This window comes from Drosophila obscura, unplaced genomic scaffold (assembly GCF_018151105.1).
Source record: "Drosophila obscura isolate BZ-5 IFL unplaced genomic scaffold, ASM1815110v1 contig_95, whole genome shotgun sequence".
NCBI classification, from domain to species: Eukaryota; Metazoa; Arthropoda; class Insecta; order Diptera; family Drosophilidae; genus Drosophila; species Drosophila obscura.
In genome coordinates, this window is record NW_024542889.1 from 1,468,678 (window position 1) to 1,482,356 (window position 13,679).

Genomic DNA, 13,679 nt, shown 5'->3' on the forward strand with positions numbered 1-13,679 from the left:
GGGCTGTCGGCAGCGAGAGTGGGAGCGTTAGCGTGGGCGGGAGCGCAAGCATGGTGAGTATGCGCGCGAGAGCGCGTCGCCGGGGGGAATAATGCTCTTAAGTACGAGGGCGAGAGCGAGGGCGACCGCTTGTATAGCTGGAACGCTAACAGCGATGTGTGGCTGGAATGCCCACAGAGCGGTTGCTTTGCCAGCGCCGTCTTCACTCTGAACAACCATAAAAATATAATTACATATAAATATATCCGTCACACAAACAACACGTTCTCAAATATATTAATATAAAGCTTCACTTTCCTAAAGCTCATCACCCAAACAAAAATCGATCTTCTATTAAGCTTCTCGTTAATTAAATACACAAACCATATATCAAATAAAGTAAACATGTTAAACTTAACATAACTTTAACAAAACTTTAATAAACAAATCTAAAAGTTCAAAACAACTTTTCGGTCTGCAGAGCTCTGATCAAAGATTTTTAATTAGGTCTGGAAATGAATACGCCCTCAAATGAATACAATAAATAAATCAAGTAAAAAATATTAAATAAGTATTTTTTGTAAAGAATTAAAAATTTATAACTTTTTAATTATATAGTGCATACGTTTTGAGAATAACCTATATCGATAACCTAAATAAAGTGATAGTTGCAAGTGATTAGGGAATAGGTTTACTACTTACGGGTACTGAAAATATGGAACCATCATATCGACCATTTCAGCATTTATCAAATCCGTTGGGTACTCCACTATTTTTCGAAGAAAGCTTGTATCGGACATAACTTTTAATGACTCGTCCCAGGAACTTTGAATAAAAGTTTTCTCTGTATCTGGACGAATGGGTTTGATCTTACGTCTAAATAGTATACATACGCAATCCATAATCAGAGTTATTAGGTACGGCGGCTTTCCAAGTTTTCGAACAGTGGCTATGTCTGCCGCTTTGATTGTTTTCAAAGCCGCTTCAGCTTCTTCTAAAGCAGGAAGAGCCTTTTCCAACTTTGCTTCAGCAACTTGTTTTACCGCCGATATATTCTTAACAAGAACTTCAGCTTTACCTTTCTTTTCTGCTACCTCTACTTTGACTATCTCAGCACCTGCCTTTGATTTTTCAACGGTTGCCAGAACTTCTTCAGCTTCATCACTAGCAATAGCGATAACTTTATTCATTTCGATTAAATCCTTTTTAAGTATAGCAACTGAAGCCCCTGCCTCATCAAGTTTGTCTAAGCCCGAACTCATGCGCTCAGACATTATAACAATATGATTCTGCTTATCTTTGTATAATAATTTATAGCTTTCCAAAAACGATATCAATGATTTTGGAGTTACAAAAGTAACTCGCCTAAATCGATCGTAATAACATACACAAGCTTCTTGTACAGTTTCGTGAATCCAGCTCATTATATCTATTACTTGATTCTTCACCTTGTCACTGCAAACGAGCGGAAACTCTGCCAGATAGTGTCGGGATACAGCTATACGCGCATCTTCCGGCCATTTTTGAAACCAGTCTATTACGCACCCAGAAATAAGGCCAGGAAACTTTAAAGAACGCATACGGAATTTTTCTCCAACCTAAAATACCACTTTCCAGTTAACAGATAATTTGTTTACAATTGGCAGACTTACCGGCGAAAAACATAGTGCTATATGGAGATTATATCGGGCACGTGATATGAAAAAATCGTAAAGATTATCTTGTGTTGCGGGTCGACGTGGATGGAGTTTTTTCATAACAGGAATGAGCTCGCTATAGATTTCATCCATTTCGTCTTTTGCAAACAGGTTAGCGATTTCCCCAGAGCTTAATATGTTATTGATAAATTCTAGAAAGGATTCTTCTTTAATTTCATTGTCTGTAAATATGAATGTCATGCCACTTCCTTCCAGTCCAGCAGTTCGATATAAAAATTTAAGGTCGTCTGTTAAATTACCATTATTATATGAACGCGTTAAAGTTATTTGAAAGAATTTATAGCCAGCAATAAAAGAAGCAAGACGCGTTAAGCTCTGTTTACCAGAACCACCAACTCCCACAAGCAAGGCATTCCCCCTAGGATTGCTTATTATACGCGATACTATTATTAAGTGCTTGAGAGCATCCATAAAAAAAACCAGATCCATATGATATCCGCGTATATATTCATTAAACTGAGACATAAAAACCATAACTTTCGCTCTTACGAAATCAAAACTAGGAAATTTTTTTGTAAATAAGGAAATAATAAGTACGTAATAATAAGTTTTCAATAATAAATTACGCACCTTGGTATTTCCTCATATATTTTTGGCGGCTCAAAAGACATTTCTTCGTCGTCATCTTCTTGCGCTTCTGGTGCATCTCGTAGGAAATCCACCCAAAAGGTTGGTTCATCTGGATAATCTTCAAAAATTTCTCCTAAATAAGATTCGGCATCAATTCGCATTCTCGCCAAAAACCAAGTTTTGTCCTTTTCCGCCGTAAATCGATCAGAAATAACTCGAGTACACTCGTGGCACCATAGCTTAAGTACCTGAACTCTTGTTCGGCATTCTTCTCGTTTTACTTTAAGAATGCCTTCCCAAATACGTGATAGATCACGCAAGTTAAAAACGTAATGAAAGTTGGATGGCGTTGGTAACATTTTTGTCTTAATATTTTGCCAAAATATTCGAGTCAACGGTACTAGGAAAGGTATTATTTGCACAACCTCATCATCAAATCGTTCCAAACAAAAGTAGCCAGCACTTATGCTTTTAAAAATCTGGTCCATGGAATTATTGCTCGGTAATGTGCAGTTGAAAATACATAGATGACGTTTTAAGCGATTCGGAATATCATTTCGTCCGCCCCCTGGATGAATCATGGCTGACAGGAACTGTATATCCATGATAGTAGAAAAATCACCTGGTCTTTCCAAAGAATAAAAACCATGTTGCTCGATCATTTGCCTCACTATTTCATTTGTGATTTGATCTCCCCACTCGTTTATAACTGGCATGTTTATATCATCGATAAAAACTGTCATGGACCGTTGATTCGGTGGTCCATATGTTGTACCCTGGCGTTTTTCTACGTAAGACTCAATAATACGCTAAGAAGAAGAAAACACCTGATGTTCATTTGAAAATAATTATATTAATATTACAATCGGTTTGACCGATTTGTATACCCGTACTCAAAATAGAGTTAAGGGGTATATTAGATTTGTGGTAAAAGTGGATGTGTGTAACGCAGAGAAGGAAACGTTTCCGACCCCATAAAGTATATATATTCTTGTTCAGCATCAATAGGCGAGTCGATATAGCCATGTCCGTCTCTCCGTCTTGATGAGCGCCTAGATCTCAGAGACTATAAAAGCTAGAGCGACCAAATTTTTCTTGCAGGCTCATGAGATATCACGAGATTTCGCCCCGCCCCTTCCGACCCCATAAAGGACAAAAATCTGTGGCAGGCACAATTCTAAAGTTACGATAAAACTAAAAACGCAGTATGGTGGAGAATGACCATATCTACCAGATTGCCAAATCAGATCGGATCATAATCATAGCCAGAATGAAGACATTAATTTTCAATTGCTTCCCCCGCCTGCTGCAGTAAGAGACCCGCTCCTCATTCACTTTCTCGATCGCACACTGCCTCGTTATGTTCGCGAGCGGTCATAATAATGATCCGATCTGATTCAGATTCGGCCATCCGGTAGATATGGTGATTCTCTACGATACTACGATATTGTGCCTGCCACAGATTTTCGTCCTTTGCGGGGTCGGAGGCGGGGCGAAATTTTGAAATAAACATGGAACAGTTTGATATCACATGAGTCTGGAAATTTAGGTTCTCTAGCTCTTATAGTCTCTGAGATATAGGCAGCAATCAAGAAGGACGGACAGACAGACGGACGGACAGAAATACGTGGCTATATTGAATATGTAATTATATTGTAGGTATGATATGTTTCAAAAAAAAAGACAACTGATAAAAGTACGACTGATATTAACTCCCGACTGACGAAAACGACGACTGGCAACGGAATGGCGTAGGCCTCTGAGCGTCGGCGGCTGACGCTTCTTGTTTCTCGTTCTCGCAATCTCCTCTCTGCTCTCAGCTCTCTCGGGTAGGTCTGCACTTGTGTGCGCGAATTATTCGGCCATCCTGACATTCGTCATCCGTCCCGGATGACAACAGCTCCTCGATTTGCTCGACAAACTTTCACAGCTTGAGATTGTCACAGCTAGTCGCTGTCACGTTTGGTCCTTCGATGTCCGGGGCTGCTTACTTCAAGTCGTATCGTCCGTTTCGCTTAACGTTGACGATCTCATACGGACCAAGGTATGAACTCGCCAGCTTTCGACCTGCAACAAACATAAGACGGTCGCCGTTAAACTTCTCTACCAGCTCCTGATTCAGTAGCTTCATTAGTCGGTCTTCTGCTTTGCTATTCATCTTGATGTCGAACATGATTTCGAATGGTGATACTTTCGTCGACATATGAATGTGGGAGTTAATCGCTTGTTGCACAGAAGGTACATACTTGAACCACTTTGACGGTTTTTCTGATGACAGCTTTGCTATGATCGAAAGGATTGATCGGTTAACCCTTTCGACTTGACCATAACCTCTGGCAACACCAGTTGTTGACCAGACATGCTCTACCATGTTAGCGCTGAGGAACTCAGCAAACGCATTGGCCGTGAATGCAACGCCTCTGTCGCTTATCAGTACATCACCCTTGTCGATGCAATGCAAGAGGCCTTCTTGCTTGCCGGTCTTTTTGCTGTGAATAATACAACTTATACAGTTAGATATAAAATTATTCAAGCTTACTCGTTGTCTGCTTAAACGCGATACAAACCGTGACCAGCTTAAACCTTATTCCAAGCAAATAATGTCTAAACTTTTTCAATGCCAGATATGCAGATTTGACCTCGAGTATGTAACTATGTTGCTTAGATTCAGCTTTCGTCGTCTTCTTGCTTCAGAAATAAACCGAATGAAGCTTACCATCGAACATCTGCAATAGAACTGCGCCGTAGCCATCTTTCGACGCGTCAGTGTGAAGCTCCGTTGGCGCACCCCTTATGTAAATTCGTAATACAGGCTCCGTTACGAGAAAGGATTTCAACTGTTTGATCGCTGCTTTCTCTAAAACTTTCTTTGTTTTGGTCATGCATTCTCCGACGTCATTGGCATAAATAATTATGTCATCCATGTACAGCTGCATAACGTTTTCATTGATGAGCGGCTGCTGGAGAGTTTGTAAATCCGAACGGCGTCTTGTTGAATTCAAAAAAATCCTTCACGAGTAATAAACGCAGTGTAAGCTCTGCTATTCTCTTCTACGGGCATATGGAAAAACCCATTTTCCAAATCCATAATGCTGAAAAACTTTGCTGATTTGAACTTTGCTGCTTTCAGTTTTTCCAGCACGTTGTCCATCACGGGAAAGCGCTCTTTCAACACCAGTTTCCGATAGTCAACGCAGACTCTCAACGTGTGATCTTTTTTCTTGACTATTACGATTCTGACAATTCGCACAATAGCAGTGTTGTGAGCTGTCGGGCTTTTCCGACCGCTTGAATAATTTTCAAAAAAGAAACTCAGAACGCGAAATTGTCGACAAGCGACAAATTCCATCCGTGTGTTTTATGGCGAAGGGTTACGAACATATAACTACTTTCCAAAGGTCGTCGGATTATATTATTCCGTTCCGTTTGCTCTCACGGCTTGGACTCCCCGCTCTCAAGAGCAATGCAACTCACTCAGCCCGCTCAACGCTATGCACTGCACGCCAGCGGCAGCTCCGAACATTCTCCCCCCTGTGGAATATCAGGGACTTCCGCATCAGCATTCACGGGAAGGACGCAGAGCTTGGTAACAGCTCGTCGAGTAGTACCTGTCGACGTACGAAAAACGGCAACTCTGATTACCCCATCAGCTCCAGGGACCACGTCGACGATTCGAGCTAGCGGCCACTTTAATGGAGGCAGCCCTTCGTCCTTGATGCAAACGATGTCGTTGACCTTGACGGACGGCTCCACGGACCACCATTTCGAGCGCCTTTGAAGCAGAGTTATGTAATCCTCGCTCCACCTTCTCCAGAACATCTGCTGAATGCGGGTGACGTGTTGCCAACGATCCAGCTGACTGTAGCTTAACGACGATAGGTCCGGCTCCGGAAACGATGCAAGGGGTCGACCAATGAGGAAGTGGCCCGGAGTGAGGACGCCAAGATCATCTGTATTCTCTGAAAAGGGAACAAGAGGGCGAGAATTGATTATTCCCTGTATTTGGCATAACAAGGTCCGAAGCTCTTCGAAGCCAAGAATGCCTGTTCCGACTGAAGTGTAAAGGTGCCGCTTAGTCATTTTGACAGCAGCCTCCCAAAGCCCGCCAAAGTGCGGGAATCGAGGTGGGATGAAACGCCAATCGAAGCCACTGTTCAGGCAGTGCGCATGAACGTCGTCGATGTGCTTCTGGCTCAAGAACAGGCGTTTTAGTTCCTCCAGCTCATTCCGCATTGTCCGACCAAATGCATCTTGGAATGCCTCTTGTGGCCGTAAAATGTTTGAGGGCGGCCAGGAACGAAGCTGTCGTCAGAACATAATTTTATTCCGTTCCCTGCGTCAGCTGCTGTATGACAGCGACCCTGTTGGAAACGAACACGTTGATTCAGAGGTGCCAGCCGAGATTTCGAACAAAGTAGATGGGTCTGAACTCCAATTGAGGTAACCGATCGCGTATAAATGCACCTACATCACGCTTCATCGGCAGATGAACAGAATATTCCCCCGTAGGCAACCTACTGTATTGCTGCTTGCAGTGCTCTTCACAATGAAGCTCTTCTGCGGATAACGAATGATGACGACTGGGGCAGCAACGGCAATCCCGAAGCTAAATGGATTTGGCCAACGCACAGTAATTCAAAAAACCGATCTTCTCCGATGAGCAAATCAATTCGCTGTGGTACGAAAAACGATGGATAAGCAAGCTGTTTATTCGACGATACGCTCCAAGATTCAATGTTGAACGAATGGTTAGGCTGCTGGTCTGTTATCCGCGGAGCTATCACGGCCCTCATGGTTGTTGAGTACTCCCAGATGCGAGATTTTAGGACGAGATCGACTGAGTAACTTTCTGTGGAAAAGCTCACGTCTTCAATGCCTGAAAGTGCAGCAAACGATTTCATTTTCCGAAGTTTTAGCTGCTCCACAAACCTAGAAGTGACGAAATGAACTTGGGAATCAGAATCCAAGAGAGCTTGGCATGATACAAACGTGCCAGCTAGATCCTTGATGAGCATAACAGCTGTTGCTAGAAGAGCGCTGGGCGAAACTGCGACCATCCAGCTAGGTTGGGCAATGCTGGGGTTAACAACGGCAGATTGGTCCATAGACTGTGTGGATACGTGCGATGGCATGTAATAAAGCAGCGTATGGTGCTTTGATTGGCAGGTACGGCAAGGACTTGATCGGCAATCTCGCATCTGATGGCCCTTATGCAAGCGGTTAATGCAAAGTGACAGTCGCTTGGCATCTTTATGCCGCGCTTTAGGAGACATCTTCTCAGAGCGCTTGCATTGCGAAATCTAATGGCCTTGGGCATGGCGTAGCTCACAAAAACCTTAGCCCGCCGATGCAAATAATGATTTTTTAAGGTACGTACTCACGGCCTTTACTGGCTTGCTAACCTGACCAGAATTCCAATGCAGGGCGTGATCAACATTTTCCAGGGTACGACATCTTTTGTCCAGAAAGGCAGACAATTTCTCCCAAGAGGGAAGATCTTGATTCGATGAGCCTTCTTCCCATTTCGATTGAGTTAGCCTGTCCAAATTCTGCACGACTGCATGAACGATTATGCAATCGGCGAACTCTTCCATTGTTGCCAGCGCTTCCAGTGCGCGAAGATGTGCGGTGACGGAGTCCGTAAACGCCCGCAGCTTTCCAACCGATGAATCCGCTCGTTCCAGCCCAAATACCTCTATAATGTGTGCCTGTGTGATGAGACGTTTATTACTAAATCGTTTTTTAAGTATATCTAATGCAGTCGTATAGTTGGCCTGGTTTATCTCCAACGAACTAATGGTGTCCAACGCCGCGCCGCTCAAACATGATTTCACTTTTAGTAAGGTACTGCCTTACTGCCCAGGCAAGTCGCTAGTAATAGCTTGAAAATCCTGCTCCTCCAATCGGTTGTGAGCGACATACAAATTCGACTCCAATTTGTCCAACAAATCTAGAAAGCCTTTTAGATCATACTAATCCAAGCTTTGCAACTTTTCGACGTCCAATTGGGAGCGCAGGGCCTGAAGTCGGTCGAAGATGGCCCTTGTCTTGAGGGTCAAGAATGCAATTCGGCTAGTAGCTGGATCAGCACTAGCCGCCACTTCACCAACTGGAGCGACACTCGACGGCGTGACAGCCGAGGCGGACGTGATGTTTATATTGTCCTCACTCATTTTTAGTTTGTTTATGTGATTGTCTAGTTTACGGTAATCTAACGATGCGACCGAAAGTGCGAGCTGCAACTACGAAAGAATCCCTGCAGTTCTGGCTGTCACGGCATGAAAGTGTCATTGGAAAAATTGTTCGGGCTCAACGTCGACAAAGGCAGCGACGTAATGAAATTCTGTCCAGCTGCAGATCGTAGCGGACACATAAAAAAGAGAAGCAGATATCCATAGATTTCCCTCTCTATCATATTTCTAGTTTCCTCTACCTGCATTCGACCCTAACTCTTCTATTCTCCCTCATTTCGTCTCCTCAAAGGGATGATGGGAGACAAACCGATCAATTGCAATCTTTTGTTGCGAGCGCCTCTGATTTTTTGTTGTTGTGCGTCTATTTAGATGTTTATTCCTTTTAAAAGTATTTTTTCAGTGTTTTTAAAGTCAGGTAAGTGGATTCAGTGATTACAGTGTGCGTTGTTAGTTAAATTAAATTGTTACATGGGTTTCGCTAGAAAAAATATGTCTAGATTCTAGAACATTCTAGCCGCGTGGTTAACCAAGTGTGTCGCTGCGCGTGTTTTTTTCTCGAGGGAACCCATGTAACTGTAAATACTGGATTTTTAATTTAATAAAAAATATATATGTTATTTAATTTATTTATTTACAGATCAAAAAAGTTCGGAAGTTGCTGGAGAAGGACCCATTGTCTAAGTGCCTCAAAAGTGTGCTGGACGAAACAGTAGTCCAGGAGTACAACCTAAACGGGATTTACGGCACAAAAATGTTTAAAATGCCCCGCCCGACTATTTTATTTCAGGAGCATTGCTGCTTCTTAACCCGATCAGACCCTACAGATAACACTACTCGACAAAATCGAACTTTTTTTTCCTCAAGGATCCAAACTGACTTTTTCTAAAAGATATGGGGCTTTAAAATTTTTTAAAGAATTATGGTTTTTTTTAGAAATGGTTTGATGATATTTTTTTCTTTTTCTATGTCAGAACTTTTTAATGAATTTTTGAAAACTGGTATTTTTTTTAAGCTTTTTTCAGAGGTAGTGCTTGTTTTTTTCACATAACTCTAGTATCTTACGTTGGTTGTAAAGAACTTTGCTATTTTGAAAAGATAATTAAAATAGCTAGAAGATAAGCCCAAACACTTTGAAAAATTAGAACAGTTTTTCTAATTAACGAAACCGAAAGACTGTGGGTGGCGTAAAGTTTATTAAAAAGCGGGGACGAAATAACTTGTGTGCGCTCGATCGAATTCCAATTTTACGATTATATTCTAAAAATTCATTACACTTCATTCTATGCCCAACTAACCTACGGTGGCAAAGCGGGGCGAATTCGCCTTGAGCGAAAGAGCGAGCTTTTATTGCGCTCCCGCCTTGCCCTAACCTACTTACACTAGACTTCAAAACAATTCAAAAATAATCTTAACATAAAACATTGACTAAGACGACGACATGACGAAACACCGGCCCCGTTGAAGGCCTGAGCGGCTTCAACACATTGGTAGCGGCGCCAACTTGTGGATGGCCCGCCGAAAAATGCCCCCATCGCTCCTCCTAAGGTCGACGACCCTGACCATGCCGTCCTCCCCGGCGTGCGTGGCGATCACCCTCCCGAGGAGCCACTCCTGTGGAGGCATGTTATCCTCGGCCACGAGGACGAGGTCTCCCTCCTTGACGTCGGGTTTCCGCTGGTGCCTCTTGCCCTGAATTTGAAGTCCCAGGACATATTCCTTGGACCATCGCCGCCAGAACGCTTGCCTGACTGACGAGGCAAGTTGCCATCGCCGCAAGCAGCTGAGACCCTCCTGGTCCGGAGTCCGCAGTGCAGTCCGCAGTCCTGGCTGAGGGCTCCCAGCGGCCTGGAGTTCAGGACGGCCTCGATCCCGACGAGGACTGTGGCGAGCTCTTCGGCGGTCAATAGCGCGCTGCCTCCCAGAGTCCTCCCATGTGCGGCGCTCGAGACGGTATGAACGCAAATTCGCATCCTTTTCTTGATGCGAATTCGCGAACTGCGTCCGCCCCGTCCTCGAGCGCCTTCTGCACAGCGCTGGGGTGGCGGCTCGCTCCGACGAAATTCGTTCCGCTGTCGCAATGGACGATCTGGGGATATCCTCGGCGCCCAACGAACCTTTGGAAAGCCAATAAAAAAGAGTCAGTGGTCAAGTCGGATACAAGTTCTAAGTGAACCGCTTTGGACGCAAAACAAACAAAAAGCGCGATATAGGACTTGTATGGGGGCCTTCCTCGAATTTTCAATGTCGTCGAGACGGGTCCACAAAAATCAACGCCGCAAATTGAAAATGGGCGGAGAGCACGGAGCCGGTCTGCGGGTAAATTTCCCATCAGTTGCGTCAGCAGTCGAGGCTTGCATTTAAAGCAGCGGATACACGATCGAACTGTCTGACTGCAGACCTCCTGAGCGTTTACGATCCAAACACTCTGTCGAAGGATGCTCACAAGTGCTCGTGGGCCGACATGAAAATTGATATGGTGCAGATGACGAACATAGCTCCGCACGAATTGCGAACGCTTCGTCAAAAGCAACGGAAACTTGGCATCGTATGATATAGGAGCTTTAGCTAGTCGCCCCCTACTCTCAACAACGAAAAAGTACACCAAGTACCAGTGTCTTCATGGATGAAAGGGTTCAACCGCTGAAGACTAGTACCAACTCTAGATCCTTTCCGAACTTTCTCGATTTCCTCACGATACTCGTGATGTTGGATAACTTCAACAATTTTGCGAAAGGCTTCATCATACTCGGTCGGTGAAACCGTTTTTTCAAACGTTATGCTCGGGTTCTTACATTTTTTTATAAAGCGGAACATATAACAAAACACTCTAAGCAGCTTGAGGTGTGACGAGAATTCCTCGATGACATCTACCAAATCCGAAATTTCCACCGCAGCGGTCAGCCCGACCGCGTTCTTCCTCTTCTCCAGCTCGACATCTTCTGTAGGCTCGAAATGAGGGTTTTTTGGCCAGGTCTCTTCTTCATCCTTCAAAAATGATGGTCCTTCAAATTGACTGGACGATTTATTTGACGTCACAACCTCTTGACACAATATCTGCAGGGTTCTGTTTTGTAGGGACATGCCGCCACGTAGCTTCATCTGACCACTCCTGAATCTCAGCCACCCTATTCGAAACGAACGTCGACAACGAAGATGGATGCGACCGAATCCAGTGAAGAGTTACTTCAGAGTCTAACCAATAAACAGCTCGTTCGATAGGGACCTTTAACAGGGGCTTGATTCTGTGACAGAGATCCGCGAGAAGGTGAGCGGCACATAACTCGAGCCGTGGGAGCGTTTTGGTCTTGAGCGGCGCTACTTTGGACTTTGAAGTCAACAATGATATTTTTAAACCTTCTGCAGTTCTGCTACGGACATAGAAGCACGCTCCATAAGCTCTCATGGAGGCGTCAGCGAAGGCATGTATTTGGATCGGTGACATCGGATCGGAATACACAAACCGAGGTATGGATATCTCTTCCAATTGAGACAGTTTTTTTTTCAACATATTCCATGCTGTTTCCAAATGCATCGGAATCGACTCATCCCAATCTAGTTTAAGCCAAAGTTCCTGCAATAGGATCTTGCCCTTTATGACGATAGGACTTAACAATCCAAGGGGGTCGAACAGCTTCGATGTCACCGACAGTATGTTCCGTTTTGTCGCTCAGAGACCCATGACTTCATTGTCAATTTTAAACTGAAAGGCATCTTCCTTAGGCAACCATGAGATTCCTAACGCCTTAGTCGATTCTGAATCCGAGATCGTTATGGGTTTTGCTGTGCTCTCAGATGCGGTGATTTCAGGTGAGTTCGAAAACCACTTCGCTAACTCAAACCCTGCGGTCTGAAGAACCTGAGATACTTCGGACTTAAATGCCCTTAGCTCCTCTACGCATGCAGCACCAGTCAACATGTCATCAACGTAAAAGTCGGACCCAATAACGTCAGCAGCTTTAGGGAATGATAGCTTCACAGACTCACTCAACCTTTTTAAACACCGGATAGCCAAAAAAGGGGCTGGTCCAGTCCCATAAGTCACGGTGTTAAGCTTGTATAATCTCAAGGACTCAGATGGGTCTCTTCTCCACACTATCATCTGAAACTGCCTATCCGCTTCATTCACCATCACTTGGCGATACATCTTTTTCACATCGGCAGTCAGGGCGAACCTGTGCAGACGTACATTTTCTTCAACTCAGGGTCACGAGACAATCTTCTTTCGAGCGACAAAAACCGCCGTTTAGCCACCTCAAAGGAGTTGCCCAAACAATTTGGATCTGATTTAAACGGCAGCCTTACTTCAAACCGACCTGATGGCAATACCTGAGTCGTCTTCCGAAAGTGATTTTCACATAACGTGTGCTCAGGCGAAATAATTTTCTTTGGAGATGGCATTTCTTCCAGTGACCAGAATTTTTGCAAGGTAATAGAAACTAACAGCTCTTCACTGCAACTCAAACTGTTTGCCGTTTGGGGGGCAGAACTTTTGGAAACATATTTTCCCGAAACAACCCAGCCAAGAAGGGTCTTCTGAAGAGTTGTATAGTCAGGACCTTGCTTGATTTGACCAACAGCTAATAACTCAAAGAATGATTCAGCTCCAATCAGCATGTCTATTCTTTGTGGCTTGTAGAAATAGGGGTCTGCCAGTGGTAGGTTCTCTGGGATTTTCCAATCAGTTACATTAACTGACTGGTCAGGATGATAACCTGAAATTGATTTCAGGATCCAAAAATCAAAGGAGAACTCACTACCATTTATGCGCGACTTCACCACAGTGTGTATTTTATTCTTTACTTGAGAATTGGATTCACCAATACCAAGCAAGGTAATACACGACTCCTCTCTACGGATCTGTAAGCGGTGGGCGAGGTCTTCCGTGATGAAGTTTGTTTGGGATCCAGAGTCAAGGAGAGCTCTGGCCAAAATGTGTTCACCATTTTTTGTTCTGACACTTACGATCGACGTAGCCAAAATCACCCTGTCCAACGAAGTCGCATGCAGAGCATGAGAGGTGGAAGGGTGGTCCTGGTCGGTGGCAACGCGAGACTATTATCAGTCACTGTGTATCGATGCAACAATGTGTGATGTGAGCGGCCACAAACTCGACATTTGGCGACCTTGCATCTTACAACAGTGTGACCCTTTTGCAGACAATTTATATATAAGGACGCAGACTTTGTGAACTCGAACCTTTGCATAACCGAGAGACGTG

The 13,679-nt window shown here is 44.0% G+C and overlaps 1 protein-coding gene across 1 annotated transcript; it reads right to left on the reverse strand.

Moving 5' to 3' along the window:
- Positions 1-641: 641 nt before the first annotated feature.
- LOC121405401 (dynein heavy chain 5, axonemal-like) lies at positions 642-3,072 on the reverse strand. The gene is made up of 3 exons (XM_041596079.1): positions 2,268-3,072; positions 1,632-2,196; positions 642-1,577 (listed from the first exon to the last, which is right to left on the reverse strand). Exons 1-3 carry the CDS (start codon positions 3,008-3,010, stop codon positions 678-680), a joined length of 2,208 nt encoding a protein of 735 aa, XP_041452013.1. The 5' UTR covers positions 3,011-3,072; the 3' UTR covers positions 642-677.
- Between the last annotated feature and the right edge of the window lie 10,607 nt (positions 3,073-13,679).